Here is a 15,333-nt window from a genome sequence, read left to right on the forward strand (position 1 = left end):
TTTATTTGGGCTAATCTTTTTTAGTGGGTTCCTTAGGATTTTCTACATATAAGATTATGTCGTTTGTGAATAGGATTAGATAGATCTGCTTCTTCCTTTCCAATATGGATGCCTTGGCTTTTCATCTCCCTCTCCCTCCCTCTGTTAACTGTCCTGGCTTGAATCTCTTACATGGAATAGAAGTGTTTTTTTTTTTTTTTGTGGTATGCGGGCCTCTCACTGTTGTGGCCTCTCCCGTTGCGGAGCACAGGCTCCGGACGCGCAGGCTCAGCGGCCATGGCTCACGGGCCCAGCCGCTCCGCGGCATGTGGGATCTTCCCAGACTGGGGCACGAACCCGTGTCCCCTGCATCGGCAGGCGGACTCTCAGTCACTGCGCCACCAGGGAAGCCCCAGAATAGAAGTTTTAAGAGCAGACATCCTTGTCTTGTTTGTGATGTTCCTCTCTCCTGTCACCATCTCAACTGTGCCCCATTCTTCACTACTAGGAGAAGGGGCCCATCTTCCTGGGGTTCTTACTCCTAATTGCCTCACTGAGAGTTTTGGTCCCTTTGCCTCCTGCCTTGCTGTCCCTGCCCTCCTCCACACATCTTTCCTGATGGCTCCTCTAATGAGCCAAGGTCAGAGCAGGCTCTTCCATGGGCAGCCTCCCCTTCCACTCTCTGTCCATCCTCCCTGGACTGTTGGTGTCCTGACAAAATCTCCATGCCTTTCCTTCTCAACTGTCCCAGAAGCTCCTGGTTTCTAGTAGAAATACCATGGTTCATTTATACCTTTCCCTGTTAATAGATGCTTAGGTTGTTGCCAGTGTTTATTCCTGCAAGCAAGACTGCAATGAATGTCCTTGTCTCCTTGGTCATTTGGACAAATGTCTCTCTAGGGTAGAGCCTGTGTTGAGTTGCTGGATCATAGAATGGGCATGGCTTTACCTTGTAATGGGTACTGCCATGTTGCCTTCCAAAGGGCTGTTCAATCTATCCTTCCTGTCTTGCCTCATGAAGCCTTTTTGATAGTCCCAGGCAGAGTTGCCACAGCCTTGCATCTGTGCTTTCCCTCGAGAGTCTACCTGCTGTATTGTTGTTGCTTCCCTGTTTGTCTCCCAACCAGACTGCAAACTCTTTAAGCGATTAATTTAACTTTTTGAAGAGGTTATATTTGCATTAGGTGCAAAATTGAAAACAGGTGCAAGGCCTTCATCCAATTTCTGTCTTTCCCCCAACTACCTCCCAGGATTGCTGATTTCTTATGTAGCCTTCCAGAAATATTTGGTGCACATATAAGCAACTAAGTATCTATGTGTTCTTTTCCCCCCTTTATTATTTATACCAACTGTAATTTACAACACACTGGTTGTAACCTGTTGTTTATGTTTAACAATGTATCTTAGACATTCTTCTATCAGAATGTAAAGATCCCCATTTCTTTTGTAGATATATAAATTTATTGAACTAGCCCTTTACTAATGGACATTAAAGTTGTTGCTATAAGAGTAATGCTATAGGCTCCCCTGGTGGCACAGTGGTTAAGAATCTGCCTGCCAATGCAGGGGTCATGGGTTCAATCCCTGGTCCGGGAAGATCCCACATGCTGCGGAGCAACTAAGCCTGTGCTCTAGAGCCCAGGAGCCACAACTACTGAAGCCCGCACGCCTAGAGCCCATACTCCGCAACAAGAGAAGCCACCACAATGGGAAGCCCACACACCGCAACGAAGAGTAGCCCCCGCTCACCGCATCTAGAGAAAGCCCGTTCGCAGCAATGAAGACCCAATGCAGCCAAAAATAAATAAATAGATAAATAAATTTATAAAAAAAAAGGAATAATGCTATAGTGAATAACCTTGTACATATGTCCTTATGTCCTTTCGTAATACATATGATTCTGTCTGTAGGATAAATTCCTAGAAGTGGGATTTCTGGACCAATGGGTGTGTGCACATATAACTAAGGAATTGAGGTGAAATTCACATAACATAAAATTAACCATTTAAAAAACTTATTTATTTATTTATTTATGGCTGCATTGGGTCTTTGTTGCTGTGTGTGGGCTTTCTCTAGTTGCGACGAGTGGGGGCTACTTTTTGCTGCGGTGCGCAGGCTTCTCATTGCAGTGGCGTCTCTTGTTGCAGCGCACAGGCTCTAGGCGCGCAGGCTTCAGTAGTTGTGACACGCAGGCTCAGTAGTTGTGGCTTGTGGGCTCTAGAGCACAGGCTCAGTAGTTATGGTGCATGGGCTTGGTTACTCCATGGCATGTGGGATCTTCCCAGACCAGGGATCGAACCCATGTCCCCTGCATTGGCGGGCAGATTCCTAACCATTGCACCACCAGGGAAGTCCCTAAAATTAACGATTTTAATGTGAACAGGTCAGTGACCTTTAGTACATTCACAACATTGTGCAACCACCACTTCTGTCCAGTTCTGAAATATTTCCTTTACTCCAAAATGAAACCCTATATCCATTAAGCAGTTACTCCCCATCTCTTCCTCCTCTGCCCCTGGCAACCGCCAATCTGCATTTCATATCTATGGATTTAACTATTCTGGATATTTCATATAAATACAGTCATACAGTCTGTGGCATTTTGTGTCTGGCTTCTTTCACTTAGCATAATGTTTTCAAGGTTCATCCATGTTGTAGATGTATGAGTTTTAGCTTTATTCCTTTTTATGGGTGAAAAATAGTCCATTGTATGTAAATATCACAATTTGTGATATCACAATTTGTTTATCCATTCATCCATTGTAGGACATTTGGTTTGTTTCCATCAACTTTACAGATATTAGGGAAATAGTCCTTTGATTGTGGCATGAGTTGGTAATATTTTCCCTAGTCTGTCTTTCCGTGAACATTTTGCTTGCCTACCATAAGCATTGTCCTAGGTGCTGGAGCTGTATTCGTAAACAAGAGACTCAAGGCTGCCCTTCTGGAATTTGTTCTAATAGGGGGATGCCAGGAGACAATATACAAATAATCAAGATAATTTTCAGTTATAGAGGGAAGCAGAACAGGCTCTTGTGATTATGGTGAGTGGGTGGTGAGCTGGGAGTGTGCTTATACAGAAAGCTGAGTGGAAGATGATAATTTGCAGACACAAAAGGCAAGATGGCCATTCAAATCACTGGGAATGAAGAATTCAAAGGCCACAAGGGAGGTTGAACCCAGCATATTTGGGGCAGTGGAAGGAGGCCAGTGGAGCTGAGTGTAGAGATCAAGGGGAGAGGTACAAGGTGAAGTTGGGAGGGGGGCAGGGGCCAGATCCTGAGCATCTAGCCTGCCATGCGGAGTGTAGATTTCATACTAAGTATGATGGGAAGCCTCAGGAGAGTAATAAGTAGGAAGTTATTATTATATCATAAGTATTTTTCCAAGTCATTAAAAATTATTTGAGAATTTTAATGACTGCTTACATTTCATGGCTATGTATAAACCATAATTTGTTAAACTCGTTGGAAATATTTGGTTTTTTCTCCCCACTGATTTTGAGTCTTATAAAATCTTGATGGACAAATCTATAATTTTGATTGCCTTCTTAGGCTATTTTCCTACAAGCAGATTTAATGAACAGTTTTTAAAGGTGTTTGATACATGAAATTCAACAGCCCTCTGGGGTGTGCTTTTGTGTTACAGAGTGTGTTAACGACAGCTACTGGTTTGGGAGAGATAGAAACTGTGAATACTGCTTTGATGAACCCCTGCTGAAAAGAACCGATAAATACCGGACTTACAGCAAGAAGCACTTTCGGATCTTCAGAGTAGGTGGCAAATATCCATACATTTGGGAGAACTGGTCATCTAGACATCACTCTTAGTTGTCTCCCCACTGAAACACTCCACCAGTAAAACTTTGAAATAAAATGTTTTCTGTTTTAGGAAATGGGTCCTAAAAACTCTTACATCGCCTACATAGAAGATCACAGTGGGAATGGAACCTTTGTAAATAAAGATCTTGTAGGGAAAGGAAGACGCCTTCCTTTGAATAACAATTCTGAAATTGCACTTTCAGTATGGAATAATAAAGGTAATATTATTGTCTTCTGGTTACTGGAATTTTTTCTTCCTGTATAAAAGGAAAAATGACATTGTGTCCTTTTCAGAGTATGGTTAGGTACATAAAGTAAGTAGGTTATTATTCAAGATTCACCTCAATCCTAGTTGCATTTTTTTTTTTTTTTTCCAATACACGGGCTTCTCACTGCTGTGGCCTCTCCCGTTGCGGAGCACAGTCTCCAGATGTGCAGGCTCTGGACGCGCAGGCTCAGCAGCCATGGCTCACGGGCCCAGTCACTCCACGGCATGTGGGATCTTCCCGGACTGGGCCATGAACCCGTGTCCCCTGCATCGGCAGGCGGACTCTCAACCACTGTGCCACCAGGGAAGCCCCCTAGTTGCATTTTTTAACAATCAAAAGTTCTATCAAGACAGATTTTCTAAGGTTTAATTGGTTTGATTAGTTTTATTTAAAGCCATATGCTTTAAATTATCATTTTGCTTAGTTATCATTCATTAATTGATTCACTTTTATCACATCTGTCTTAGCTTATCTATGAGTTGTTATTTTAGGCCATTAGTTCATCCCTTCCCCCTCTTCTTCTCTTCCTTCCTTATTCTTCCCTTTCTTTATTCCTTTCGGTCATTAATTTCTGCATATATTTATTGAACTATTATATATAACCCGGCATTAGGCTATGGGTTTTTCTGTAACAATCTCAATTTAGACCTTCCACCTTCTTAAATATGACGTGGTTATCCTTTGAAAGTGGAGATGTTTATCATCATTATCGGGTAGTATTTTATAAGCATTTATTCCTAAAACTTCATGAATATCACATCTAAAATGAACAGTTGTCATTTGGTGTGAATAAAAACAACCTACAGAATTAAATATAGCTCACAGTGATTTTGAAATCTTGGACACGAGGAATAGTCTCGTTTCTTTAATTTGAAAAAAAACTCACAACTTCCCAAAACTATCTGAGAGTTGAGCGGCTTGGAATGGTATGTGTTTGTGTGGATAACACCTTAAAAATATAGATTCCCAGAGGCACTGTCCTATAAATCCTGATCCACTAGTTCCAGGGATTTAAAAAATCCTGCCCAGGTGATTCTCATGCAACCAGTCTTCAGACTGGCATCTCAGAATTATGGCTATTCTGGACATCCTGTAGTACATTTTATGATTGCCTTAGTTTCTCCTGTTTTCTAACTTTTATTTCCTGTCTGATAATTATAGCCAGGACAGCTGCACAGGCTTTTGCTGTTTGTGAGCACCTGGTTGAGGTGGGCAACTGGTTGCTGAAATGTGGCCTGTCCTCTACTTGACAAGTGGTGTGCCATCTTTTTCTAATTGTTCTATCTGAAGGGCACCTTTTCTTATTTGAACAAAAGTGTTATGTGATCTGAAGCTGGCCGTGATGGAAATCGATCAAACTGGTACTCTGGGGCTTCCCTGGTGGCGCAGTGGTTGAGAGTCCACCTGCCGATGCAGGGGACATGGGTTCGTGCCCCGGTCCGGGAAGATCCCACATGCCGTGGAGTGGCTGGGCCCGTGAGCCATGGCCGCTGAGCCTGCGTGTCCGGAGCCTGTGCTCCACAATGGGAGAGGCCACAACAGTGAGAGGCCTGTGTACCACAAAAACAAAACAAAACAAAACAAAACTGGTACTCTGCAGACTGATTCAGCCTATTGACATTCTTTTAGGTCTTTGCTGATGTTTTGTGCTTTAATATGAAAATCCAGTTTTCTTTGAGAAGATGGAATATCTGGCCATACTTGAGCATATTATCCCTAATTTGAGGATTTGCAGGTGCTAAGTAGAGACTTCCTCCTTTAGATGGATGATGTTTTCCTGTTCAAGTCTCCACTGCTCCATATCTTACACTCACTCCAGCCTTACCTGTGTGTATGACCTTCCTGGCTTGTGTAGGCAACTGAGTTTACAGCCCCTGAAGTAGACCTCGACACTTGGGAAAATACATCTCCAGAGCCCCTCAAATTCCCTGATTCTCAAGTGTCACTGTAACATCTGGGTTCATCAGTATCAATAAACAGGGAGGAACGGTTGTATCCTAGGTAGCCAGCAGGTCTCATTCATTAGGCAGCTGTCTGCCTTTGGGGACCAGCCTGGATTGAAGCATGCTGAGCTGGTTCAGATTTAAATGCCAGAGACTGGATCTCTAGGTTACTCCAGGGAGGTCAAGACCCATCACCTGAAATCTGAGAAACTCAAGGGTCTTAACAAATTTCACTCTTTCCAGATATTATAGGCAGTAGAAAATTTACCACTTTGTAGAACTGGAATGTTTGATAACTGATTGCAGGTTTGGCCCAATGGATGGTTAAATTATGAAATGAGCAGTTTTTTGGTTTTCTTTTTCTGAGTTACAGGCCGAATAATGAAGAAATAAAGGGGATTTTTTTGGAAAGTGTTATTTAGTTAATTTTACAAGTAAGTTCAAGGTGGCTTGCACTATAAAATACCAGCTAGGTAAAGGTAGCAATGGTTGAGAGAAGATAATACTAGTATGTGACCTCTGGCTTGATTCTTTTGGGATATTTACTTGCCTAGAACATATTTTCTAGATTCAAACTAATTGCCTTTTGCCTGAGCAATTGATAACTGTTCTGAGGTCAAAGAATAAGAATAGCATTTATGTATGAGTTTCCTGCATTATAGTGAGAATGATGCTGTGTGTTTCCATTGTGGAATGAAGCTTGTCTGTCATCATTTTTCAAGGGTTTCACGACATGCATTAGCCTAGCTAAATGATTTCTTTGGTGTTAGATGTTAAATGGAATTAAGAACGATTGTCTTATATTCCATATGTTTACTAAGTTATAGGACCATTTATCTTTTCTTTATCAAATGGATTAATGAGACCTATTTCTGCCATTTTTTCCTTAGTTTTTGTATTTTTTGATCTGACTGTAGATGATCAGTCAGTTTATCCCAAGGAATTAAGAGACGAATACATCATGTCCAAAACTCTTGGAAGGTAATTTTTTTTTTCTTATGGAACTTGCACTTAATTTCTTTCTAAACTTTTGTCATTGGTTAGTTTTTTGTTCCTGGTTTTATGGCATTCATCATGTATTCATAACATTTGTAGGGTACTTATTTGTGATAGATATGTTATTGACTTATAATGATCAGTTGAGTAGTTTTTCTTTATAAATTTTATTGGTGATAACTTTTTAAAAGCAGTTTTATTGAGATATAACTTGCATACCATACAATTCACCCATTAAAAAATATACAGTTCAGTGGTTTTTAGTATATTCACAGAGCTGTGAAGCCTTTACCACAATCAATTTTAGAACATTTTCATTACCTTCCATAAAGAAACATTTACTGCATTTCTTTTTTTTTTTTTTTTTAATTTTATCTTATCTTTGTCTGCGTTGGGTCTTTGTTGCTGCACACAGGCTTTCTCTAGTTGCGGCAAGGGGGTGCTGCTCTTCATTGCGGTGTGTGGGCTTCTCATTGAGGTGGCTTCTCTTATTGAGGAGCACGGGCTCTAGGTGTGAGGGCTTCAGTAGTTGTGTCCTGTGGGCTCAGTAGTTGTGGCTCACGGGCTCTAGAACGCAGGCTCAGTAGTTGTGGCGCATGGGCTTAGTTGCTCTGCAGCATGTGGGATCTTCCCAGGCCAGGGCTCCAAACCATGTCCCCTGCATTGGCAGGCGGATTCTTAACCACTGCACCACCAGGGACGTCCCAGCAGTGGTTTCTTAAACGGCACCGAAAGCGCAAGCAACGAAAGAAAAAAATAGAAAAATTAGACTTCGTCAAATTTTAAAACTTTTGCCTCAAAAGACACTATCAAGAGAGTGAAACGCAAGCCATAAAATGAGAGAAAATACTGCAAATGATATATCTGATAAGAATCTAGTATTTAGAATAAAGAACTTTTACAACTCAACAACAAAAAGGTAACCCAATTTAAAAATGGGCAAAGGACATTTCTCCAAAGAAGATACAGAAATGGCCAAAAACCACTTGAGAAGATACTCAGCATCATTAGTCATTAGGGAAGTGCAAATCAAAACCACAATGAGATGCTGCTTCACACCCATTAGGATGGCCATAATAAAGAGATGGAAAGTGACATGTGTTTGTGAGGATGCGGAGAAATTGGCACCCTTATGCACTGCTGTTGGGAATGTAAAATGGTGCAGCCACTGTGGGAAATAGTTTGATGTTTTCTCAAAAAGTTAAACAATTACCATATGACGCAGTAATTCCCCTTGTTAGGTATATACCCCCCAGATTGAAAACAGATGTTCAACAAAAACTTGTGCAGGGACAGTTCACTGCAGCTCTATTCACAGTAGCGAAAAGGTGGGAACAACCTAAGTGTCCATCAACAAAAGAATGGATACACAAAATGTGATATATCTATAAAATGGGCTATTATTTAGCTATAAAAAGGAATGGAATACTGATACATGCTACAGCATGGGTGAACCTTCAAAACATTCCAAGTGAAAGAAGTCAGACACAAAAGACCACATAGTGTATGATTCCACTGATGCGAGATATTCTGAGCAGGCAAATCCATAGAGAGAGAAAGCAGATTAGAGGTTGCCAGGGGCTGGGGGCAGGGAAAAAGGAGAGTGAACACTTAATGGGTTTGGGGTTTCCATTTGTGCTGATGAAAAATTTCCAGAACTGGATAGAGGTGGTGGCTGCACAACATTGTGGATGTACTTAATGCCACTGAATTGTACACTTTAAAATGATTATAATGGCATGTAAAGCAACTATACACCAATAAAAAAAAAAAGAATCTTTAAGATAAAGCAAAAAAAAACCCCACAAAACAAAAACAAAAAAAATAAAACGCGATTTTTGTTCATGTTAATAGGATTGACAAAAAAGAATGATCACAGTGGCAAATTTTGTTATGTATATACACAATACATAGTAAAAAAGATGTCTCGGCCACCCCCTCACCCCATCCCCCAACCCACAGTGGTTAGAAAAGTCTACTTGCGGCAGGTAATGGGTGACTGATGCTTGATTAACTGTACTGGGTGTCATCCTGGGTAGCAGTCCTCCTCCATTTTAGCATCCCAATTAATTGCAAATCTTCAGGAGCTTGCTGCAAGCAGATTCATGGTGCACTTTTGGTTTCTTATGTATTGTGGTTTTATTTTGGGTGCAATTCATGGCATCAACTGCTTACGCACTTCCTTTGAAGACAGAGGATAAGAAAGAAGAGAAATGGATCAGTGAAAGTAATTCATTTGCAGTTGCTGTTTACTATTACTTGTTTCAGGCACTCATTTTTAACTTGGACTTGGTTGTATTTGGTCTTTCTCTGGCCCCTGGGATAAATCATTTCTCTCTGATTTGTTCTTAGTGTCTTTCTGAGAGTTTCACAGTCTGGGGTGACAGCAAGACCTAAGTCTATATGACTCAGCTCAAAAAGTGGCATTTGGAGCTGACTCAGTGTTGCTGGATGGTCCCTATTCACTTATGCCTTTGACATTTTACACTGGTGAGGTTTCTGAAAACAGAGACAATGAGCTGTCTTTAACTCGAAATGGTTGAGGCCAGTTCAGGAGTGGTGGGTCTCAGGATTAAAAACATTTTGACAGTCACGTCACTTGCTGTGTTTTTCCCTGTAGTGGCGCCTGTGGTGAGGTGAAGCTAGCTTTCGAGAGGAAGACGTGTAAGAAAGTAGCCATAAAGATCATCAGCAAAAGGAAGTTTGCTATTGGCTCCGAGAGAGAGGCAGTAAGTACCCTTGTTTGTGGCTGTTTGGTCATTCTTTTTTTTTTTTTTTTTTGTTTGTTTGGTCATTCTTAACACTTCTTACCTTCCCCAAATAATTTTAGAGTGGTGATTTTCAATGTCAGGAAGGATTTATTGCTCAGAATTTTTATCAAAGAACATTGAAAATTTTTGAGTATATTCAACTAATCTAAACACTTATAGATAATTTGGTTCCAAAAATATTTGGTTATACATTATAATACACATAGCAGGAACTTGTTTTTGCTTTTTTTTCCCCTTCCAAGTTGTTACAAGACTGTTTTTACAATAAATGAAAGGAAATTAGGAAAAAAAAAAAATCCAGCCATATCCCCACCACTGTAACCCCACAGCTGTTTTCAGTTTTCTCCTTCCTTCTAGTCTTTGTTCCTATGAATTTCTGTTTCTAGATGGTTGAGATCATATTGTGTATACAATTTTGCTTTTTCACATAAACATTAATATATATACTTTTCCCTAATATATCCTTTTTGATGATCGAGTCTCTGTTTCACCAATTTTATCATAATTTATTCAACCATTTCTCTGGTTGATCATTTAGATAAATTAGGTCATTTAGGTAATTTCTAATTCTTTGCTCTTCCTGATAACGTGGCAATGAATACCTTCATGTTTATAGATTTTTAAAAATCTTAATTAAATTATTTTAATAGTCTCTTTATATGGCAACCATTCATTTTATTACATTTTCTGTAATACACGCTTATGCGTTGCTGAAGTGGCCAAGTGTATTTGTCTTTCAACACATGACCCAACAAAGTAATGTAAAACATAGCCTCTAATCACGTTTTCCTTTGTGGCCAGCTGTTTCTGGCTATTATACTCTAACATTCTTTAAAGATCAATTTCTTTTTTTTTTTCTCCCTAGACAATGCCATTCTCACACAGCAAGAGGAATTTCCTTTCAGTGTTCACATTGTTATAGATCTTTCCCCTGTGATTCTGGATTTGTTTCCCATTTTGGGGGGAAGAAAATAACCTACCAGATTCTTAATGACTTGGAGCACAATTTTACTTCTTAATTTCATCTTTCAAATCCTATCGGACTCTTTAGACCTCTCCATCATCAGAGTACACCCGGATTTGGTAATAAGTTTACCGGCTTACAGGAAGAGGCAGGTTTTTAAAATTAAACATCTGGGTTTCTTCGCTGAAGTCCATTTTACATAAATATGTAATTCTATATCCTCTTTGCTTGTGGAGGGTGTAGCCCGTGAGGTTGAGTAACTCGAGTCATCCTTTTGGAATTGTAACGGAGAGCAACTTCGCTACCCTGAAGCCTCCTCTCCTTAGAGTCTCAGTAAATATCTCAGCTTGCACTTGAAATTGGAACCTGGGTCTGCTCTATTATTAGAAATGTGACTTGATGTTTTCTTTACACATTTTAATTGAATACCTTCTTGTCTATGGTTTTTGTTTGTTGTATCATTTTTATGAATGTAAGCAATTCCTCAGTTGATGAGACAGGCAGAGCTTACCAGGTCAGTGTGAGAACAGTGGAAACACACTTTGTTTCTGGTTGTGGGAACTGCAGCAAGTGGCTTCCTTTCTCTGAGCCTCAGTTGTTCCATCTGTGAAACTGGGATACTTTTAGAACCCAGTTCACTTGGATTATGAGGCTTACGTGAGATGACCCATTTAAATAAAGAGCTTGGCATAGAGCCTGGTCTTATTGAATGCTTACTATTTGCCAAGCATTTTGTAGGGTGATTTTAGGTGAGTTGTGTAATTCATCCACCTCTGCGCCTTGATTTCTCTGTATGAATAGTGGTGAATTTGGAACTCAGGCAGCCTTTTTTTTTTTTTTTAAAATCAATTAATTAATTTAGTTTTGGCTACGTTGGGTCTTCGTTGCTGCGCGAGGGCTTTTTCTAGTTGTGGCGAGCAGGGTTTACTCTTCATTGTGGTGCGTGGGCTTCTCATTGCGGTGGCTTCTCCTGTTGAGGAGCATAGGCTCTAGGCAGGTGGGCTTCAGTAGTTGTGGCGTGAAGGCTCAGTAGTTGTGGCTCGCGGGCTCTAGAACACAGGCTCAGTAGTTGTGGCGCACGGGCTTAGTTGCTCCGCGGCATGTGGGATCTTCCTGGACCAGGGCTCAAACCCATGTCCCCCACATTGGCAGGCAGATTCTTTTTTTTTTGCGGTACACGGGCCTCTCACTGTTGTGGCCTCTCCCATTGCAGAGCACAGGCTCCGGACGCGCAGGCTCAGCAGCCATGGTTCACGGGCCCAGCCGCTCTGCGGCATGTGGGATCTTCCTGGACCGGGGCACGAACCCATGTCTCCTGCCTCGGCAGGCAGACTCTCAACCACTGCGCCACCAGGGAAGCCCTCTTTTTTTTTTTTTAATTAATTAATTAATTAATTTGTTTTTATTTTTGGCTGTATTGGGTCTTTGTTGCTGTGCATGGGCTTTCTCTAGTTGTGGTGAGTGGGGGCTATGTTCGTTGCGGTGCGTGGGCTTCTCATTGTGGTGGCTTCTCTTGTTGCAGAGCACGGGCTCTAGGCATGAGGGCTTCAGTAGTTGTGGCTCTCGGGCTCTATAGGGGGCAGGTTCAGTAGTTGTGGCGCACAGGCTTAGTTGCTCCACGGCATGTGGGATCTTCCTGGACCAGGGTTCGAAGCCGTGTTCCCTTCATTGGCAGGTGGATTCTTAACCACTGCGCCACCAGGGAAGCCCCGGCGGGCAGATTCTTAACCACTGCACCACCAGGGAAGTCCAGGCAGCCTTTACTCAGCTAAATTGAACTGTAAATATTTTCTGAATATTGGTTATCATTATTACTAATAAACTCTAATGTTGTTTTTTTTCAAAGGATCCAGCACTCAATGTTGAAACAGAAATAGAAATTTTGAAAAAACTAAATCATGTAAGTACTGCCATAAACAATGACCCATACTTAAATTCATTTATGTCAAAATATGGGGAGAGTGCAAAGCACTTCAGTGTAATAAAGCTAGTATTAACCTGGGTTCCTTAATTGTGTGTGTGTACGTGTGTGTTTGTGTGTGTACGCATGCATGCATGTGTTTAGCTATCATTTAGCTGGGAAGACCTTTACCCTGAAATTTTGAAAGGATAATACTTTTTTTTTTTAACATCCTTATTGGAGTATAATTGTTTTCCAATGTTCTGTTAGTTTCTGCTGTATAACAAAGTGAATCAGCTATACATATACATATATCCCCATATCCCCTCCCTGTTGCGTCTCCCTCCCACCCTCCCTATCCGCCCCCCTAGGTGGTCACAAAGCACAGAGCTGATCTCCCTGTGCTATGCGGCTGCTTCCCACTAGCTATCTGTTTTACATTTGGTAGTGTATATATGTCTATGCCACTCTCTTACTTTGTCCCAGCTTACCCTTCCCCCTCCCCGTGAGAGGACAATACTTTATAAAGATTTTTATGATTAAACAATTATGTGATATTTCCACTGAGTTAGTTCTGGACCAAAAGACACAGTAAGTCTCCTAAATATAATGTCTTATGGGTGCTTGATCAACTGATTATGTTTGTGGAGACAATGCTCATTTGATACATTTTGTTTAATTATACCTGAAATTTTCACAACTCTAAATACCTCTTGATGGTGCCGATTTCCATTCACCTCAGTTGGAATAAATCAGATGAATCCAGGGGTATCCAATAAGTACGACAACATCCTGGATGATTAAACGGTGCCTGTGGCCTCATTGAGTGTAAATAGTTCTTGTCTTTTTTGTGCAGTGATGACCTTGTCTCAATGGAAAGAACCTAAAGATGTGAGAAGAGAAAGTTGTACTAGTGGGACTGATCCCATCTTCCTTTTTATTCTTTCTGTTTTGTCATTAATTCATGGGCCCCCATGCAGTCCTGAGCTAGGTAGGCACTGCAGTTAAACTTGAAATGAAACCTTCAGTCTGTCCAGCCAAGGATTGTCTGATTCTGGTTCTTAACCTCCGAACAACAAAAGGTTTCTTCTCCCTTCTCTGACCTGCTCAGACCGTCCTAACAGCAAATAGAAACTAAGAACAACATGACAGGGACACAGTAATTCAATAGCTTCCTTTAGAACTCGTGATGGATCCGAAAACCCATAAGAATGTGAGTGGCTGACCTTCCTGCTTGACTTTCTTCTAATGTCCTTGCAACTTCTTCCTCTTCCCTGCATTCACCTCCTTTTTCCATGGGATCTGGAATCTTGTTAAAGAGAGGAGCCCTCTAATTTTCTGGGGTGGTGTTGCTTCAGACATCCCCCAAAGATAAACACTTAGAATCCTCAGAGAATTTTCTCTGATGTCAGAAGATCCCCAAACATAACATTTATACAAATCCAATGTCCGCTTCAGAGGAGAGGAATTTAAAACCCTAAAAGAGATCTTTGGAGGTATTTGTTGGCAATTGACAGGGGCACTTGGAAGCCCTTGGGAATTAAAGATGGGCTCATGAGTGCATTTTGATGTTTGGGGACATCTTTGGGGACAAAGATGGGCTCATGAATGTGTTTTGATGTTTGGGGACAATGAGTAGAGCCTAGCAGAGTCCAATAGACCCTGGCCTTTGGAGTCCGGTGTTGATTTATCAATTGTCAAATGTTTGTTGTGCCAGCCTGTTTTCTAGGCTCCGGGCAGTGAGCACAGATGGACTTGGTCATCCCTCCTCTTATGTGGCTTCAGTGTAGTGGGAAGACAGACCTGGGTTCCCATCCTTGCTCTGAGCATGTCATTTCACTTTGCAGAGCCTCTATTCCCTCATCTGTACAGTGGAGACAGTAGGATACTTACCTCAAAGGTCAGTGTGAGACTTGAATGAGATGTGTTCATAAAGGTTCAGCACAGGGAACACACTAAGGGAATGACAGTGATCAGTAATTCCCTACCCTTTGCCCTGTAGGACCTAAGTGGAGGGTCTGGGTTGGTGGCTTCTGGTTTCTGAGAGACACTTTCAGCTATGACAGCTGCAGCCCATGGCCCTGGAGATAGTGGGGACTGGAGACAGACCATGATGGCTCCATCTAGTGGGGGCCTGTTCTTGCTCTGTCAGCTCCCAGCCCCACCCATTCCCAGAAGGGCACTGCCAGTGATGAAGCCAAGCAGACCAAGCAGTTTCCATTCCTTCCTCTCATCTCCTATTCCTTTTCCATGTGTGTGTCTTTTCTTCTGCTTTTCATTTTATCAAAATATCACACGCATCTCCCTCCCTGCATTTTAAAACTCTTGCAGCATTTTTTTTTTTTAGCGGTACACGGGCCTGTCACTGTTATGGCCTCTCCCATTGCGGAGCACAGGCCCCAGACACGCAGGCTTAGCGGCCATGGCTCACGGACCCAGCCGCTCCGTGGCATGTGGGATCCTCCCAGACCGGGCCACGAACCTGTGTCCCCCGCATTGGCAGGCGGACTCTCAACCACTGAGCCACCAGGGAAGCCCTCAGCTTTTTTTTTTTAAGAATTTTTTAAAAATTAATTTTTTTTGGAGTATAGTTGCTTTACAATGTTATGTTAGTTTCTGCTGTGCAGCAAAGTGAATCAGTTATACGTATATATATCCACTCTTTTTTAGATTTCCTTTCCGTTTAGGTC

General features: G+C 41.6%; 1 protein-coding gene across 2 annotated transcripts in view; it reads left to right on the plus strand.

Annotated features, from left to right (window-relative positions):
• The window catches only part of CHEK2 (checkpoint kinase 2), a 39,416-nt gene that overhangs the window by 7,477 nt on the left and 16,606 nt on the right, over positions 1-15,333 (plus strand). For both annotated transcript variants that reach the window (XM_060170696.1, XM_060170697.1), the window contains 5 exons: positions 3,628-3,752; positions 3,871-4,018; positions 6,903-6,993; positions 9,629-9,737; positions 12,590-12,643. In XM_060170696.1, coding sequence (XP_060026679.1) covers positions 3,628-3,752; positions 3,871-4,018; positions 6,903-6,993; positions 9,629-9,737; positions 12,590-12,643 — 527 coding nt within the window. The remainder of the gene's footprint in view (positions 1-3,627; positions 3,753-3,870; positions 4,019-6,902; positions 6,994-9,628; positions 9,738-12,589; positions 12,644-15,333) is intronic.

The sequence above is a fragment of the Lagenorhynchus albirostris genome, chromosome 14 (assembly GCF_949774975.1).
Source record: "Lagenorhynchus albirostris chromosome 14, mLagAlb1.1, whole genome shotgun sequence".
NCBI lineage: Eukaryota > Metazoa > Chordata > Mammalia > Artiodactyla > Delphinidae > Lagenorhynchus > Lagenorhynchus albirostris.